This window comes from Peromyscus eremicus, chromosome 4, assembly GCF_949786415.1.
Source record: "Peromyscus eremicus chromosome 4, PerEre_H2_v1, whole genome shotgun sequence".
Lineage (NCBI taxonomy): Eukaryota > Metazoa > Chordata > Mammalia > Rodentia > Cricetidae > Peromyscus > Peromyscus eremicus.
In genome coordinates this window covers 39,309,052-39,323,046 of record NC_081419.1, presented here as the reverse complement: position 1 = coordinate 39,323,046, position 13,995 = coordinate 39,309,052, and the positions used below count along the sequence as shown (strand labels likewise).

At 43.5% G+C, this 13,995-nt stretch overlaps 1 protein-coding gene across 13 annotated transcripts in view; it reads left to right on the top strand.

Annotated features, from left to right (window-relative positions):
* Rbms1 (RNA binding motif single stranded interacting protein 1) overlaps positions 1-12,467 on the top strand; it is a 219,632-nt gene extending 207,165 nt beyond the window's left edge. For 7 of the 13 annotated variants that reach the window (XM_059260529.1, XM_059260528.1, XM_059260534.1 and 4 more), the window contains 9 exons: positions 978-1,093; positions 2,027-2,076; positions 2,200-2,293; positions 4,548-4,595; positions 5,486-5,536; positions 7,892-8,002; positions 9,011-9,091; positions 10,875-10,959; positions 11,696-12,467. In XM_059260529.1, the coding sequence (XP_059116512.1) occupies positions 978-1,093; positions 2,027-2,076; positions 2,200-2,293; positions 4,548-4,595; positions 5,486-5,536; positions 7,892-8,002; positions 9,011-9,091; positions 10,875-10,952 (629 nt within the window). In that variant the 3' untranslated portion in view covers positions 10,953-10,959; positions 11,696-12,467. The remainder of the gene's footprint in view (positions 1-977; positions 1,094-2,026; positions 2,077-2,199; positions 2,294-4,547; positions 4,596-5,485; positions 5,537-7,891; positions 8,003-9,010; positions 9,092-10,874; positions 10,960-11,695) is intronic. The other 6 variants (XM_059260531.1, XM_059260532.1, XM_059260536.1 and 3 more) reach the window with 4 other exon arrangements.
* The last annotated feature ends 1,528 nt before the right edge of the window (positions 12,468-13,995 follow it).

Genomic DNA, 13,995 nt, shown 5'->3' with positions numbered 1-13,995 from the left:
ACAGGACTCCAGGAACATGCTGGTGTGTCTATCACAGGAAAGCCAAGTGAAGGAAAAGCCAAGGATGGCCTCTTGTGCCACCTGCATCTCATTTTCAGTGTCTGTCATTTTTTTTTTGAACATTCATTTCTTGGGTTTCTGTGGATCATGGTGACTGAATGGTAAAACAACTAAATGCGAAGGTATGAGACACGGAAGAACCTTTAAATAAGGGCAGGTGTTTGCAACTCAAATTTTTCATTCATGTGTATGTGCACATACGTGTGCTCATGTGCATGTGTGTGTCCTCACAGGCCAGAAAAGGGCATTGGCTCCCCTGTAGTTGGTGTTAAATACAGGTGGTTGTAAGCCACCTGATAGGTGCTGCTGGAAACCAAACTTGAATTCTCTGCAAGAGCAGCAGGTGTCTTAACTACTAAACTGTCTCTGCAGCCCCACAGCTCTCGTTAGTACAAATGGGCCCCATCCGTATTTATTTATTGATGTAACCAGCATGTAATAAATGCCTACAGAGTGACCATACTGTAGGTACTGGGGACATGGTGATAACTAAACAACCCGGGAGAAAAGACAGACAGACGCCACTCTCACAGACAGCTATAAAAGCTGTAAACAGAAGCATGGTGTGTGATGGACATGACTTACTCTCTGCCAGGAGCAGAGCGTGGTCTGGGAAGCTAGAGGAGTGTTCCCGGTCCCTCTTGGGGATTATCTGCTCACTGTCCAGTGGTGGAACTGTAGAGGGTCCAGGATGGAGAGAGTCACGGCACTGCAGTGTTTAGAGGTGGCTTCTCCATGGCTCTCCAGTTCAGAGACATCAGCCAGCACTGCTGCTCATCCGTGGAGTCCCAGGGCCTGAGCTCGTGCCTTCCAAGCGTTCCTCCTTGGCACTAACAGTGCTCCTGGGAAGAAACCCCCTCCCATGTTGTCGGACACAGCTACGGTTGTGCGCTCATGTGGTCTTCCTGTGTCCACAGCTCCTACAGAACCGTTACTGTGCAAGTTTGCCGATGGAGGACAGAAGAAGAGGCAGAACCCGAACAAGTACATCCCTAATGGGCGGCCATGGCACAGAGAAGGGGAGGTGAGGCTTGTAAGTCCTTTCTTGGAACTTCAGTGTGGGTGTGTCCTCGTGAGCACTCTTACGGAACGCCTGAGTGTGCATTCCCCAGGAGGACAGGTGGATGGTGGGAGCAGCCACACTGCCCTGTAGTGAAAGGGTGACTATGAAGGTGTTTGAGTGTGCAGGGCTCCGCTTTGTCAGTAGGTTTACATTAGTCATGTTCAGGAATCTGTCCTTAACACTAAAATAAATAGTATATTTGTCACTGAGAATTTGCCTTTATATTCTCGATTATTTTTTTCTTATTAAAAAAATGTTGTGCCATACAATATATTCTGATCGTGCTTATCCCTCCCCACCTCCACTGTTCTCTCTCTCTCTCTCTCTCTCTCTCTCTCTCTCTCTCTCTCTCTCTCTCTCTCTCTCTCAGAAGTAAGCAAACAGGCCAACAATCTTTTGAAGCTTTCTTTAAAAAAAAAAACAAAACCCTTCAATTTCTCAATGAAACATTGGGCTTTCTCTTGTATTTATTTCAATGAATGTGTATAGAAAATGTCTTAAACCTGTGGTCTCCAGTGACAGCCACATGTAGCCCTCAGAGCATGTGATGTCTGGCTATTTTCCTGGAGGGATTGGTTTCTACTTATTTTTCAGTAGCTCCCTGTGGTAATGGCTGCTGTGGGGGGACACAGTGGAGCTCAGATGGCTGCTGTGGGGGGACACAGTGGAGCTCAGATGGCTTCTGTGGGGGGGGGGGACACAGTGGAGCTCAGATGGCGCTGTGGGGGGACACAGTGGAGCTCAGTTCTTATCATAGAGTTTGTAATCATGCTTGGCTGACAGAAACTTCCCATTTTATCCAATGTGACTATTACCACCTTATGCCCCGGGGACTCTACAAAATACGGTTTTCCAATAGTGCCTTTCTAGACGGATTTTCACGTTTCCTTCTGCTTCCTGTAGGCTGGAATGACACTCACGTATGACCCGACCACAGCTGCTCTACATAACGGGTATGTCATTAGGATAAACACATCGTAGCTTGAGGGCCGGTGAAAGTGGAGAGTGTCAGACGTTGTGCCATGAATGATTCCGTTGAAAGGATGACTTAATAAAGGCTTTTGTGTTTGTTCTAGATTTTACCCTTCACCATACAGTATTGCCACAAACCGAATGATCAGTCAAACTTCTCTCACACCCTACATTGCGTCTCCCGTGTCGGCCTACCAGGTATGTACCTCAGGACCCGACAGCCGGGCACCGTGCATCTCTGCTGCGTTGTTATGTGTCTTCACCCTCTGAACAGTTTCCAGATGAAATCGAAGTCAATTTTGATACAGCTTGGATACCTAGTTTGGAAGAAGCTGCCTTTTATTTGGCATAGCGATTTGCTCTTCTGTGTAGGAGGATGTGAAGCCAGGGAAGTGGTTGGAATCATCACATGGTCCTTGCACTGGGATAAGCCCGTGTGCTTCCTCTATCACATGTCCCAGAACGTGTGAGAGTCACAAAATGGAGCACAGATGTGGGCTCCCATTTGCTTACTCACGAGCAAGAAGAGATAAAGAGACAGTTGGAACTGCTCACACGGAGATTGTCTCCAGTGGGTGACATTAACTGATGCCATTGAGAGTTGAGGCCCTTCCCCCACCAGGATGCAAGCGGCCATTAGCTGCTGTTGCATTATTTTGTGAGGAGGCTTTACCTTTGACTCCATTCCCAGCTGAGGGAGGAACCCTCATTAAGCTCCCTGTCCAACACTGATCTGATGGTATAACAGGGCTCGTGAGGCACATGTGTCTTTCTCTTCCTGTAGCCGTCTCCCCCTCAGCAGGTGTGCTGCCTGGGCCCAGACAGCGTTGTTATTGAGTTCAGCTCCTGACCTGTGAGGAGTTCTCTACTGTTGACTGCTGGGATCTCGTGTGACTAAACTTGGAGTGTTCCTGGTTTTGAAATTGAATTACATGTTGTAGTCCTGACGTCTGAGGTTAGGGGACTGCAGCATCTGATCTAACATCTGTGCTCTTTGGTAGCCATAAGCCTCAGTTTCCTCGTCTTTAAAATGGGGAGAATAATAGCTCCTACCTTATAAACTTGAGAGAGTTCTGAGCACCAAATGAAAATGTAAAGAGCTGCACGCCGTCCTGGTATGTCATTAATACTCGGGAAATATGAGCTGGCAGCAGCAGCAGCAGCACTACATATGAATTGCACGTTTTCAATAATGGTCAGTATAAGGCAATATCCAAGTTAGCTGTTAAAATAACATTGAAAACTAGAAGGTTGCATACCCAAAGCAGTCTCACAGCAGTGTCTGCCACCTTTAGCCTGAAGGTTGGACCCCCACCCCTCCCCCCATTCTCCACACCTTTCCTTTCCTTTCTCCTCCCTGGGTTGTTAACTCGGATGTGTCAGGCTTCTGGACATAGTATTCACTTGTTTAAGTCTCTTCAGATGTTGGAGAGTTAAGATCCCAGGCTTTTTCTTGCCTCTCAGGGAGAGGGAGTGGATATAGTATATCTCCCTTCATAAGCAGGGTTTACAGCTGATATTAAAATGTGGTCTTTGATGATCTGAAAAATGGCGCTCTGTCATGTCTATGTTGCTAAAAAATCAGCACAAGTCTGAGCTCACTCTTAAGTACACAAAAGACTGTTAATTATCATGTTGCTATAGACATTTCAGCTCTTAATCCCTCTCTCTACCACTGCTTTTCCCCTTTGAAGCAGTTAGCCTTTCAGTCATTTTATAGAATAAAAAGTCAGGAGATCAGTGTTGGGAACCAACTGGACATGGCTAGCTGCAGACAACCTGTCATTTCCAGGCCTCATTTCCTCCTTGGGGAATGCTGTGTTTTTGTAAGACCCATGTGGACTTTATTCCACTTGCCTGACGCTCAGTGGCACAACCTCTCAGATGGTGCCCATCCTTATATGGTCGGTGCCAAGCAGAGGTGAGTGGATGTGCCCCCAAGTAATCCAAGGTCCCCTTTAAGGTGTTTGAAAAATGTTGTGTATGTACAGTTAGTTTGGGGCGGGGGTTCTTTTTATTTCAGGTGTTCAAAGAACCAATGGTAAAAAGTTCACAGATTGTTATTCCCATTTTATAGGTAGGGAACGTTGAGGAATAGAGACTGGCTGGCTGCTTGGCTGCTGAGATAAAAACACGGGGTTCGATGTCATTGCTCCCTAACCCGATAATACTACAAGTGTTTAGACATTTATAACCACAGAAGCATATAAACATGGGGGACGTCTGGCCCAAATCGGGGTTTACAGGGGGCTGCTTGCCTCTCATGATGTGTCTGTAAGGGCCCACACCCATGCTGGAGTTGGCTTTCTCCACTAAACCACCATATGCTTATGCAGTTGGATTTGAGAGAGTGGCATCTGCAGGAGAGCACCAGTACCCCAGTGGGAAAGGCTGCAGTCCAGGTAACTGCAATGTTAACAAGGCAGAAGCACTTAACTTTGGTCTGCCTTAGGTGGCAAAGGAAACCAGAGAAAACAAGTATCGGGGCTCTGCTACCAAGGTAAATGGCGCTACGTTCTTTCCCCATGACTCTTCCCCGCGCTCTCTCTGTAGAACCTCTGAAGTTAACACTCAGGGACAGGATGCAGGAGGGGTCTCCTAAGAACTGGAAGATAATGAATCTTACGGTCCATAGACCTTGAAAAGCCATGGGCATCGAGACGCAGACAGACGACTCCTCTCTTCCGTGGCGGAAGGTTCATTTCCTTCCCGCCAAAAAGCCCGGCCCTCACGTCTGATTGCTCAGTTTGGAGGGTTACTGTGTGGATGCCCTTTTAACTTAACTGTTGATATCAAGATCTCGTTCCCTCCCATTTAATATCCTAGGTCTGCATTTCAGACATTCTTTTTTCCTCACTAACTAGAAATTGTTGAGGGCTACACAAAATTTCTAAACTTGTTTTCCTGATTGTCAAAGAGATTGCATTTGGTAGTTCTTAATAAATAGTATGTGCTTGGAGGGTTAGTTTCTAATGAAATGTTCTACGATTAATCCTCATTCATCAGTATTCCTAAAAACGTAGTTCATACCTTGATTATAACACTTGACTAATTTGGACTGTTTACGTGTTTATTTCCTTCCCTTAGACAGTATCTTTCTCAGGGATGAAGCCCATCCATGCCTTGCCCACCTTCTGCTCCTTGGTCCCTAATATTCAGTAAATACGTACCGAGTGGGCAGACTGACATTGGTTCTGAATGATCGTTTCATCTCATTTAGAGTGACCAGTTTGTCAGGAACTCTAACTGCCTTAACCTTTGTAATCATTGATAGTGTTTTCTCCTTATCTTCCTTCTGTAGATCTTTAACACGATTAAAAAGAATTGTAGAGAATTAGATGATAGTTGCAGTAGAAATCAATGTTTCTTTCAAAATCCTCCCTTTTCTAGGTGCAAAGTCCTTCTTGGATGCAACCTCAACCATACATCCTACAGCATCCTGTAAGTTTCTCATGTCAATGACTTTATGTCCTCTATGGAAGCTATGTGTGTAGCCTGTTGAGTTAAAACCCTTCTACCAAAGATGGGGGGAGCGGGGTGGAAAAACTCAAACACAGAATATGACAATGTGCCAGCTTATTATGAAACTTGAAGTTACCTTTGTTTTAAAATGGGTTATTGGTAGACATTAATTTTTATGTAAGAACTTAATATGCATCCTGTTTGAGGCAAGGTATTCTTTCTCTACTCATGCCAGTTAGGGAGGATTCCATTAGTTGAGTAACTACATATTTTGCAATGTGTGGAAAGAAACGGCTCTTCCCTGTTACATTCTTTGTGATTTAGACAGGAAGTTCAGATCCAGGTAGGGCTTTTCATTGGTGTTGCTTAGCCTGTCTGTGGAAAAGATAAGGACAAAGACAGCAGTACATTCCTCGTACATAACTAGTATGATTTCTTCATCAATTTCAACGTTCCTTATCCTAGTGTGTTATTTTAAAACGTACTTGATGTTTTTATACAGTGTATGTCTTTCAGACATACACAAAATCCAGTTTGTTGAATTTTAAACGTAGAGTCAAAAAGTTAAAAACAAGTGTGTAGGACAAACTCACAAGTCAGACTGAGAATACCCATGATGACCCACACACTCTCCACGAAAGGGCCACAGATCGGCCCTTTGGTTCCTAGTTACCAGTGCAAATTAGGCATTCTCATATGCAAGATACATCACAACGTTTATAATACAAAAACCAGATCATTTGATTAGGAAAAGAACTCAACTCTTGGCCTTAAAATGAGACAGGGATTTCTCTCACAATTCTTCAACAGTGGACACGGCGGACAGTGTGAGACCATGTGGGTAGAGTAGCAGTCGGGAGCACGTGCAGGACAGGAAATGCTGACACAACCATTCAGATGCAAATAAAACTGTGTCTTGTACCTGTTCTCACGCACACGCACACATGTCCACACATCCTACGTTCGTGTTCATGACACCCATCCGCACATTCCCACGGCAGTCTGTGTCCCAGTACTTGATGGTCTATTTGGAAAGGTGGAAGTCAGTGCACTCTTAGTTTGAGGACCCCTTAGTGCTTTGGCGATACCTGTGGATGAGGAAGAAAGGTCAGGAAACCCCTCCCCCATAGTCTAGACTTGGAATCATTTTTGTTGTTCTGTGCTTTTTGATGATGAGCCTAAAAAATGAAATGTATCTTCTTTTTATTTATCTTTTTGGTGAATTTGGATTCAAGTACTGCATATATTTTAATTTCCCTCTTTGAGGAGACCTGTGTTTCTATTATCCACCCAGATTCAAACTATATGAAACACTTGCTTGTGCCCTGGACTGGTATCTGATTCTCGGTAAACACCAGTGTGTTTCAGGGCCATCAGCTACACGTGTTCATGTTGGTGGAGTAGAACAGCATGCTAGCATGCTGTAACAATTAGGTGATTGCAGAGATGAGAAGAACAGTCAAAATCCATTGATGATGTAGAGAAGTTTAGACAGATGTCCACACAGTTCAGTTTTGGTTGCTACATAGTCAGTAAAGCATGCTCTAGCCATTACAGTTGATGGCAGCAAGGGCAGTTACCATTTCTAGTAGAAAGCTAAGTTAAAATATAGAGCCCAAAGTAGGAAATTGTTCATGTTCTCTGATGCAGAATCTAGCTCTCAGTTAGATGCTAATACTGGTTCTGCTAGAGATATCACAGGAGTGGGTTTTTCTTTTCTTTTCTCTGTTTTCTTACATACATTGAATTGATTTTTTGATGGCAAAAATTTTCCAAGCAAAATAAGTGACCATGGAACTTATTTTCCCAGACATGGGACAGGAAGTTCCGAAAAATACCCAGAAATGAAGAACATACTCTTGGCCCTACCTACTTAATCTTGAACCAGATGACTCTCTGTAAAACATGTTTAAACAAGCTGCTGTGTTGATCACGTTTTTGTTGTTGTTTTGGGGCATTTTTTGTGGCTATAGAAAACAAAAGCTATTTCTCCCCCGCCCCACCCCCAACATCTGGCAGCCATGGCAATGTTTGTTTGCCATAGCCCTCAGTTTGTCTCATGTCACAGCCCTTCCTGCTGGCCTGTCTGGCTTTACAGTTAGGTCAAGCTGAACACAAAGACCTCGTGGGGTGAAATAGCACCGCCATTTCCTCTCAACTCTTTATGAAAGTTTCGGGAAAGCAATGTGGGAGATTTGGGGTAGTTGTTCAGGATACCTCTTGTAAGTTTGAAGGAGGTTATGTTTGCCTCAGCAAAGGGTTTCCTTTGCACATTGGAACTACAGAATCTTCTCTCTCAGTCTGTCTTTTGTCACTCTTTTCTCCCCTTCCCAGAGTGCCGTGTTAACTCCCTCAATGGAACACACCATGTCACTACAGCCCGCCTCTATGATCAGCCCTCTGGCCCAGCAAATGAGTCATCTGTCGCTAGGCAGCACCGGAACAGTAGGTGGCAAATTAATATCCTGGGTTTTTGCAAATAGGGGAAAGTGAATTATGGAAACCCGTGTCTTCCCTAATGAGAGTATAGGTTGAGGGGGAGGGTGGTAACGAAGATTGGGTCCGGCCCTCTCCCTATCTGGCACTGCCTTCCACAAAGTCAGATAGGACTCAGAAAATTCTTGATTAGTTGATGACCTGGATACATCTCCCTCACCCACACAGCGCCCACACATGCCCGTGTGTAGCTTTTATAACCCATGTTACGAGCTGCAGGTCACCGAGGAAAAGATGCGCAGGTCACAGAGGACAGGCAGCATCTCGGCATTTGCTCTTGTTTCCTGCAGTGTTCCAGCACTGCACTGCGGTTTTCGTCGTGGCTTGTTTTCCCACACTCCAAGGGACTGGCGGGGTTAGGAGGCTGGGCTAGTACGAGGCATCCAGCTCAGCCTGTGTGCGTGGTGGCTGCAAAGGGCAAGGGGCAGCGTGTTTCCCCTCTTCTTCCAAAAACCAGCGACAGCTTCTCAGGACAGTGAATCCAGGACACTACACAGCCCAGAAATAGGCTGCAAATTCCACCTGCCTTTGGGAAATGAGACTGCCGAAATAGACAAAGGAGGGCTGCAGGGACCGGTTAAGGGTCCCTTCAGGTCTCTCCCCACACAAATAGTATGAGGCATCACCTCGGGGGATGACCAGAAAATAACGTGGCCTCTTGAGGAGAGATTTGTATGATGATTCTGAATTACTGCAGATGAGAAACCTTAATGATCTTCACACGGGCACATTTTTTTTTGTTGTTAAATTCAAAGAAACACAGCATTTTTAGTTTGACCTTCCAAATGACATATTCATAGGCAGTCATTAAGCTTTCAGGGGAACCCATATAAGTTTTTTCTTTGAGACGTCTTAAGTACTTGAGAGCCATCTCCGACCCCGACCCCCCCCACCACCCCGTAATCTGAATTTTGCATGGCTTGCTGCTGCATACCCTGATCACCTTCTCCTTTTCAGTACATGCCTGCCACGTCAGCCATGCAAGGAGCCTACTTGCCACAGTATACACACATGCAGACAGCAGCGGTTCCCGTTGAGGTTGGTATAGAGCATCCCAGTGGTCACCGTGGCAGTGGTTGGTGTAGAGCATCCCAGTGGTCACTGTGGCAGTGGTTGGTATAGAGCATCCCAGTGGTCACTGTGGCAGTGGTTGGTATAGAGCATCCCAGTGGTCACTGTGGCAGTGGTTGGTGTAGAGCATCCCAGTGGTCACCGTGGCAGTGGTTGGTGTAGAGCATCCCAGTGGTCACTGTGGCAGTGGTTCGTGTAGAGCATCCCAGTGGTCACTGTGGCAGTGGGTCGTTTGCCATCCAAGTCATTGAAATAGAGTAACAACAACAAAAATCTATCAACAGTCAAATATTTTCTCAAGGCATAGTAGCACATGCCTGTTATCCTAGCAACCAGAGAGGCTGAGGCAAGAGAATCCATGAGTTCAGGCCAGCTTAGGCTATACAGCCAAAGAAATGGTCCAGAAAGAGTGTGTGCTTAGCATTTTTCAACTGTAAAACACACTCTATGCAAATTAGTATAGCAACATCCAGATACATTGTATCCCCAGACTCCCCCCAAATAACTTTGCAATCTTGTAGCACATTTCATAGTACTTTAAGGCTCTGTCTTGTTACCCCAAAAGATTTTACTCACAGGTGCATTAAAATAAAATTGGGGTTTGCGATTCTAGTTCTGAAGATTGAATCAGTGGTAATACTTATTATAGAAAGAAACGGGTCATAATTCAGATGATGGAAAAAGAAAAGCTGGTATTCCTAAATTGCAGCAAGCATGAGGAACAACCCCCCCCCCCCGATTTTACAGCCGACTACTCTTGGTTCTTATCTGAGAATATATTGCATCTGTAGAAGTCTGACATCTGAATTATGAGTGGACAGGAAGCATAGTATTTTCATGCAGAGTGTCCTCAAGGATCAAGGAAGTTTATCGGTCCACTTACCTTACCCACTAGGTGGATCCCAAAGTTCTTAGGAACTGTGGTTGTCGTATTTGCATGATCGTACAACTTTGAACAGCCACAGCTGCCCGAACCCACAGGCTTTTGTGTGCAGTTCTCCAGAACGTGAAACCTCCAGAACAATGAAAAACAAACATTTTCTCCGCAACTACTTCAGCGAAGCCTGACCTGTGGTTTTTCAAGCATAATGTGAGCTGAGCCAAGACAAAATCTCCAAAGTACTCTGGCTTTTTGTTTAATTCCTGATTTACTCTTACTTTAGGGAAGGTTCCACCAGGGCCTGTCACATGCCAGGCAGATGCTTTGCCATTGAGCTATGCCCGTGTCCCTTCTAAAGTCATGACCTCGCTCTGGAAGCCAGGCAGGCTGTGAACTTGCAGTCCTTCTGCCTTACCTCTCACGTAGCTGAGGTGACAGTCCCTGCTTCCATTTACTGAGTTGATTCACACTTTTCAGCATATAAGTTTTGGGAAGTTTGATTGTGAGGTGCAGTTGATGCCTTCAGGCAGCAGTCGGGGTGGGGGGAATATGACATGCAACATTTGCACACTGTGACTCAGACTCTAACATCTGAAAATACTGAATTATAAACTATATCTGGCTTCAAGGAGACGAAGCCAAGAAATTTCTTTGATCAATATTTAAGTTAAACATTTGAACGGGAGGTTCTTGGGGTCTGTCATATTTCAGCTGCATTAGGGCAGTGATTAGCCTTAAAAGCTCTGTTTGACTTGAAGAAATTCACTTTGAAGAGTGTCTGTATTAAGGTGTATGTCCTTGGACTTAGGCCTTAGCAACAGAGTTAGGATTTCATTGCTAATGTATCTCATGCATTCTGCTTTGTTGTAGGAAGCAAGTGGCCAGCAGCAGGTGGCTGTGGAGACATCTAATGACCATTCTCCATATACCTTTCAACCCAATAAGTAACTGTGAGGTATGAGGGAAAAGTCTCCCTAACTGCAGGACGCATATGAAGCAGTGTGGGGTACTTTTATCAAATGATGCTTAGACTAACTTAGATTTAATGTGTTTATGAATTTACAGACTGTCTAGATAAGGAACAATGTTTTATATTGAAATCAAATATGTATTTCCTCTACCCCAAAGTCATAAAATATAAAGCATCATAGAACATTGATTTCCAAAGCTGTCCTATAATAGAAGCATCCTATTTATATTGCTTAAATACTAAGGAGATACAGCTTAGGATGTTGCTTAATCAAGTCTCACAAGGTCAGCAGCATCTTGACTATGAATTCAGATTGTTGGCATCCTCAGAACAAAAGATTATCCTACCAGCTCTCACTGGAGTCACAAATTTCAAACTTCTCCTCACCATGTGTATTTTAGTAAAATAACTCTTACGTGGAATCCAGTTTCTGGATTGTCTTGTAACATGTGTTGTTGATCTCAAATCACCCTTCATTTGAGACCCATGTGGAGCTGGCTCTGGCTGCCTGAGAGAGGAAAGTATCCTGCAAGTCCCAGATTTGAAAGGCGGACTCACGGAACTGAGAGTGACCCTCAGGTCCCCAGCTTATGTCCCCCAGTCTCACCGTGGATGAGCACGTTCAGGCGTTTATCTCTCTAAAGCAAAAGATGACAAGCCCTGCGTGGTGTGTTTGTTCAATCAGCAGAGACTGAGTTCGTCTCCTCTCTTTCTCTTCCAGATGGACCAAAGGGTGTTCTTACATGAAGAAGGGTGTGAAGGCTGAACAATCATGGATTTTTCTGATCAATTGTGCTTTAGGAAATTATTGACAGTTTTGCACAGGTTCTTGAAAACGTTATTTATAATGAAATCAACTAAAACTATTTTTGCTATAAGTTCTATAAGGTGCATAAAACCCTTAAATTCATCTAGTAGCTGTTCCCCTGAACAGGTTTATTTTAGTAAAAAACAAAAACAAAAAAAAAAAACACAAAAAAAAAACAAAGATTTTTATCAAATATAATGATGCAAAAAAGAAAAAAAAAAAGGAGAGAAAAAGAAAACTTCAATTTTCTGGGTATGCACAAAGACCACGAAGACTTATCCAAGTGCATGACCGGATTTTTGCGGTTTTGTTCATTTTGTGTTTAATACGTCTTTTTTTTCAGCTGTATGAAATGGGCTTTCTGAAGTTTCTACTGTCTGACGTCACCCATGGTGTCTGTGCTTGCCGTGAGAGTGCCGCTCTAAGCCAGTGTGGCCACCCTCCATGTCTTTTCTTAGCTTTTCATTTTTCTTTCGACGTAGTGTGAAGTGTCTTATCCTTTTCTATGAATTCCAATTTGCCTTAACTCTTTTGATGCTGTAGCTGTTTCAGTAAAGTTAGTTCAAACTAATGATGTAGAATGCTTTGACCAAATGGGCTGGTCTAGTACGCCTTGTAAAACAGCAGCGTAGGGCTTTTAAAAAGGTAGTCAATAAAAGTTGCTGAAATTTTGGCTTTTTTAAAATATGTAGTAGGTGTTTTTAATGATTTTTTTTCACGTAACGTGTAAGGTAGTAAAGTGCAAGAAGGGAGAACTGTTTTGTGTGAAACACATTTTCTGACTGGGGGACTTTTAATAGGGTAAATCGTTTGTAAGGCTGTACCCCGACAGTTTCCTCTGATAGTTTGACCAATTTAGGATATCTGCTGTATGATGCAATGTAAAGTCCTTTTTGCCTTTTTTCAGGAAAAAACAAAAAAACAAAAACAAAAAACTTAATGATGTTCTAGATTTAGTGTAGGTAGCTTTGGGGCTGGGGGTGGGGGTGGGGGAGGGGAGTCATCGAATGTTTTGTCCTTTATCCTAACGATAGTGCTTTAGAATGAGAACCATGCCTGTGATCTGGCAAACTGAGGTGGGGGGGAAATGTCGCTATTGAAACTAAATGGTAAAAGCTAAAAGTAAGGATTTCTCTTCAAACCTGAGCTGAGATATGAACAGAAGAAAAACGATTGGCTACTAGCTCTCTCTCTCTATCGCTTGCTCGCTCGCTCGCTCTCTCTTAGGTCAATTTGAAAAACTAAAAATGACTTGGCACTTTTAAAGGTAACTTCACCAAAGACCGAAGAGCCAGTAGCCAGTAACTCCACCTTGTCTCAGCATCCCATTTTCTCTGCTCTTTATTTTTGCCGGACCAGTTTGCGGTTAGGAGAATGTGCCTTTTTTGTACCTTTGCATTAGGTTTTATAATTTTAACTGATGTATGGACTCACAGAGACAAATTTTAAAAAAAAAAAAAAAAGCATGAAGGAAGATTTGAATCCAAGCAGTGCCACACTTTAAGTCATCACTACAGGTGTTCAAGTGTAAAGAAAACCAACTTTGAAACTATGAAATTCCTGATTCATAAATACAGTTATTTCTACTTTAGTACATATGAGATAATTCATTGTTATTACTGCTCTTTTATTAAGGCGATTGCATACGTTTTAAAAGCAATGGTAAATTAAGTTGTCTTCCAAAACTGTGTACATGTCTGGTCAGCTACGTGTGATCAGTTATCTACCTCAGAGGCTTTTTCTTTTGTGCTGGGACAGGTTGCTGGCCCTCCCTGTTTCCACCGACCAAATCCTCCTAGCTCGGGAGCTAGGGCTAAGCAGTTACTTCTTTTGAGTATTTTTTAGTTCTTAAATTTTATTGCTTGTATTTGATGATAGATGTCAGTGACATTTCATAGTTTCAAACGTCCTTGCTGCTCTGAGAAGTGTAGATTCTAGTGAAAATTACATAGTCATAAGAGAAATGTGTTTTCGTTTTTGTTCTTGTTTCTTTTTTTTTTTTTTTTTTAAAGAAGTTGTGGTATTATTGGTTCTATGCTCCCTAAAACATTCTGCTTTGTGGAAGTCCAGACTGAATGCAGCACCCTCCATATACCTAGTATGTTTATCAGCCCGGGGCTCTCACTACTTGATATTTTTTCCATTAGTTAAGACAGAGAGATGATAGCTCAGTCAGTAGGGGAGGGGAAATCTGCTGCTAGGTATGTCTGAAC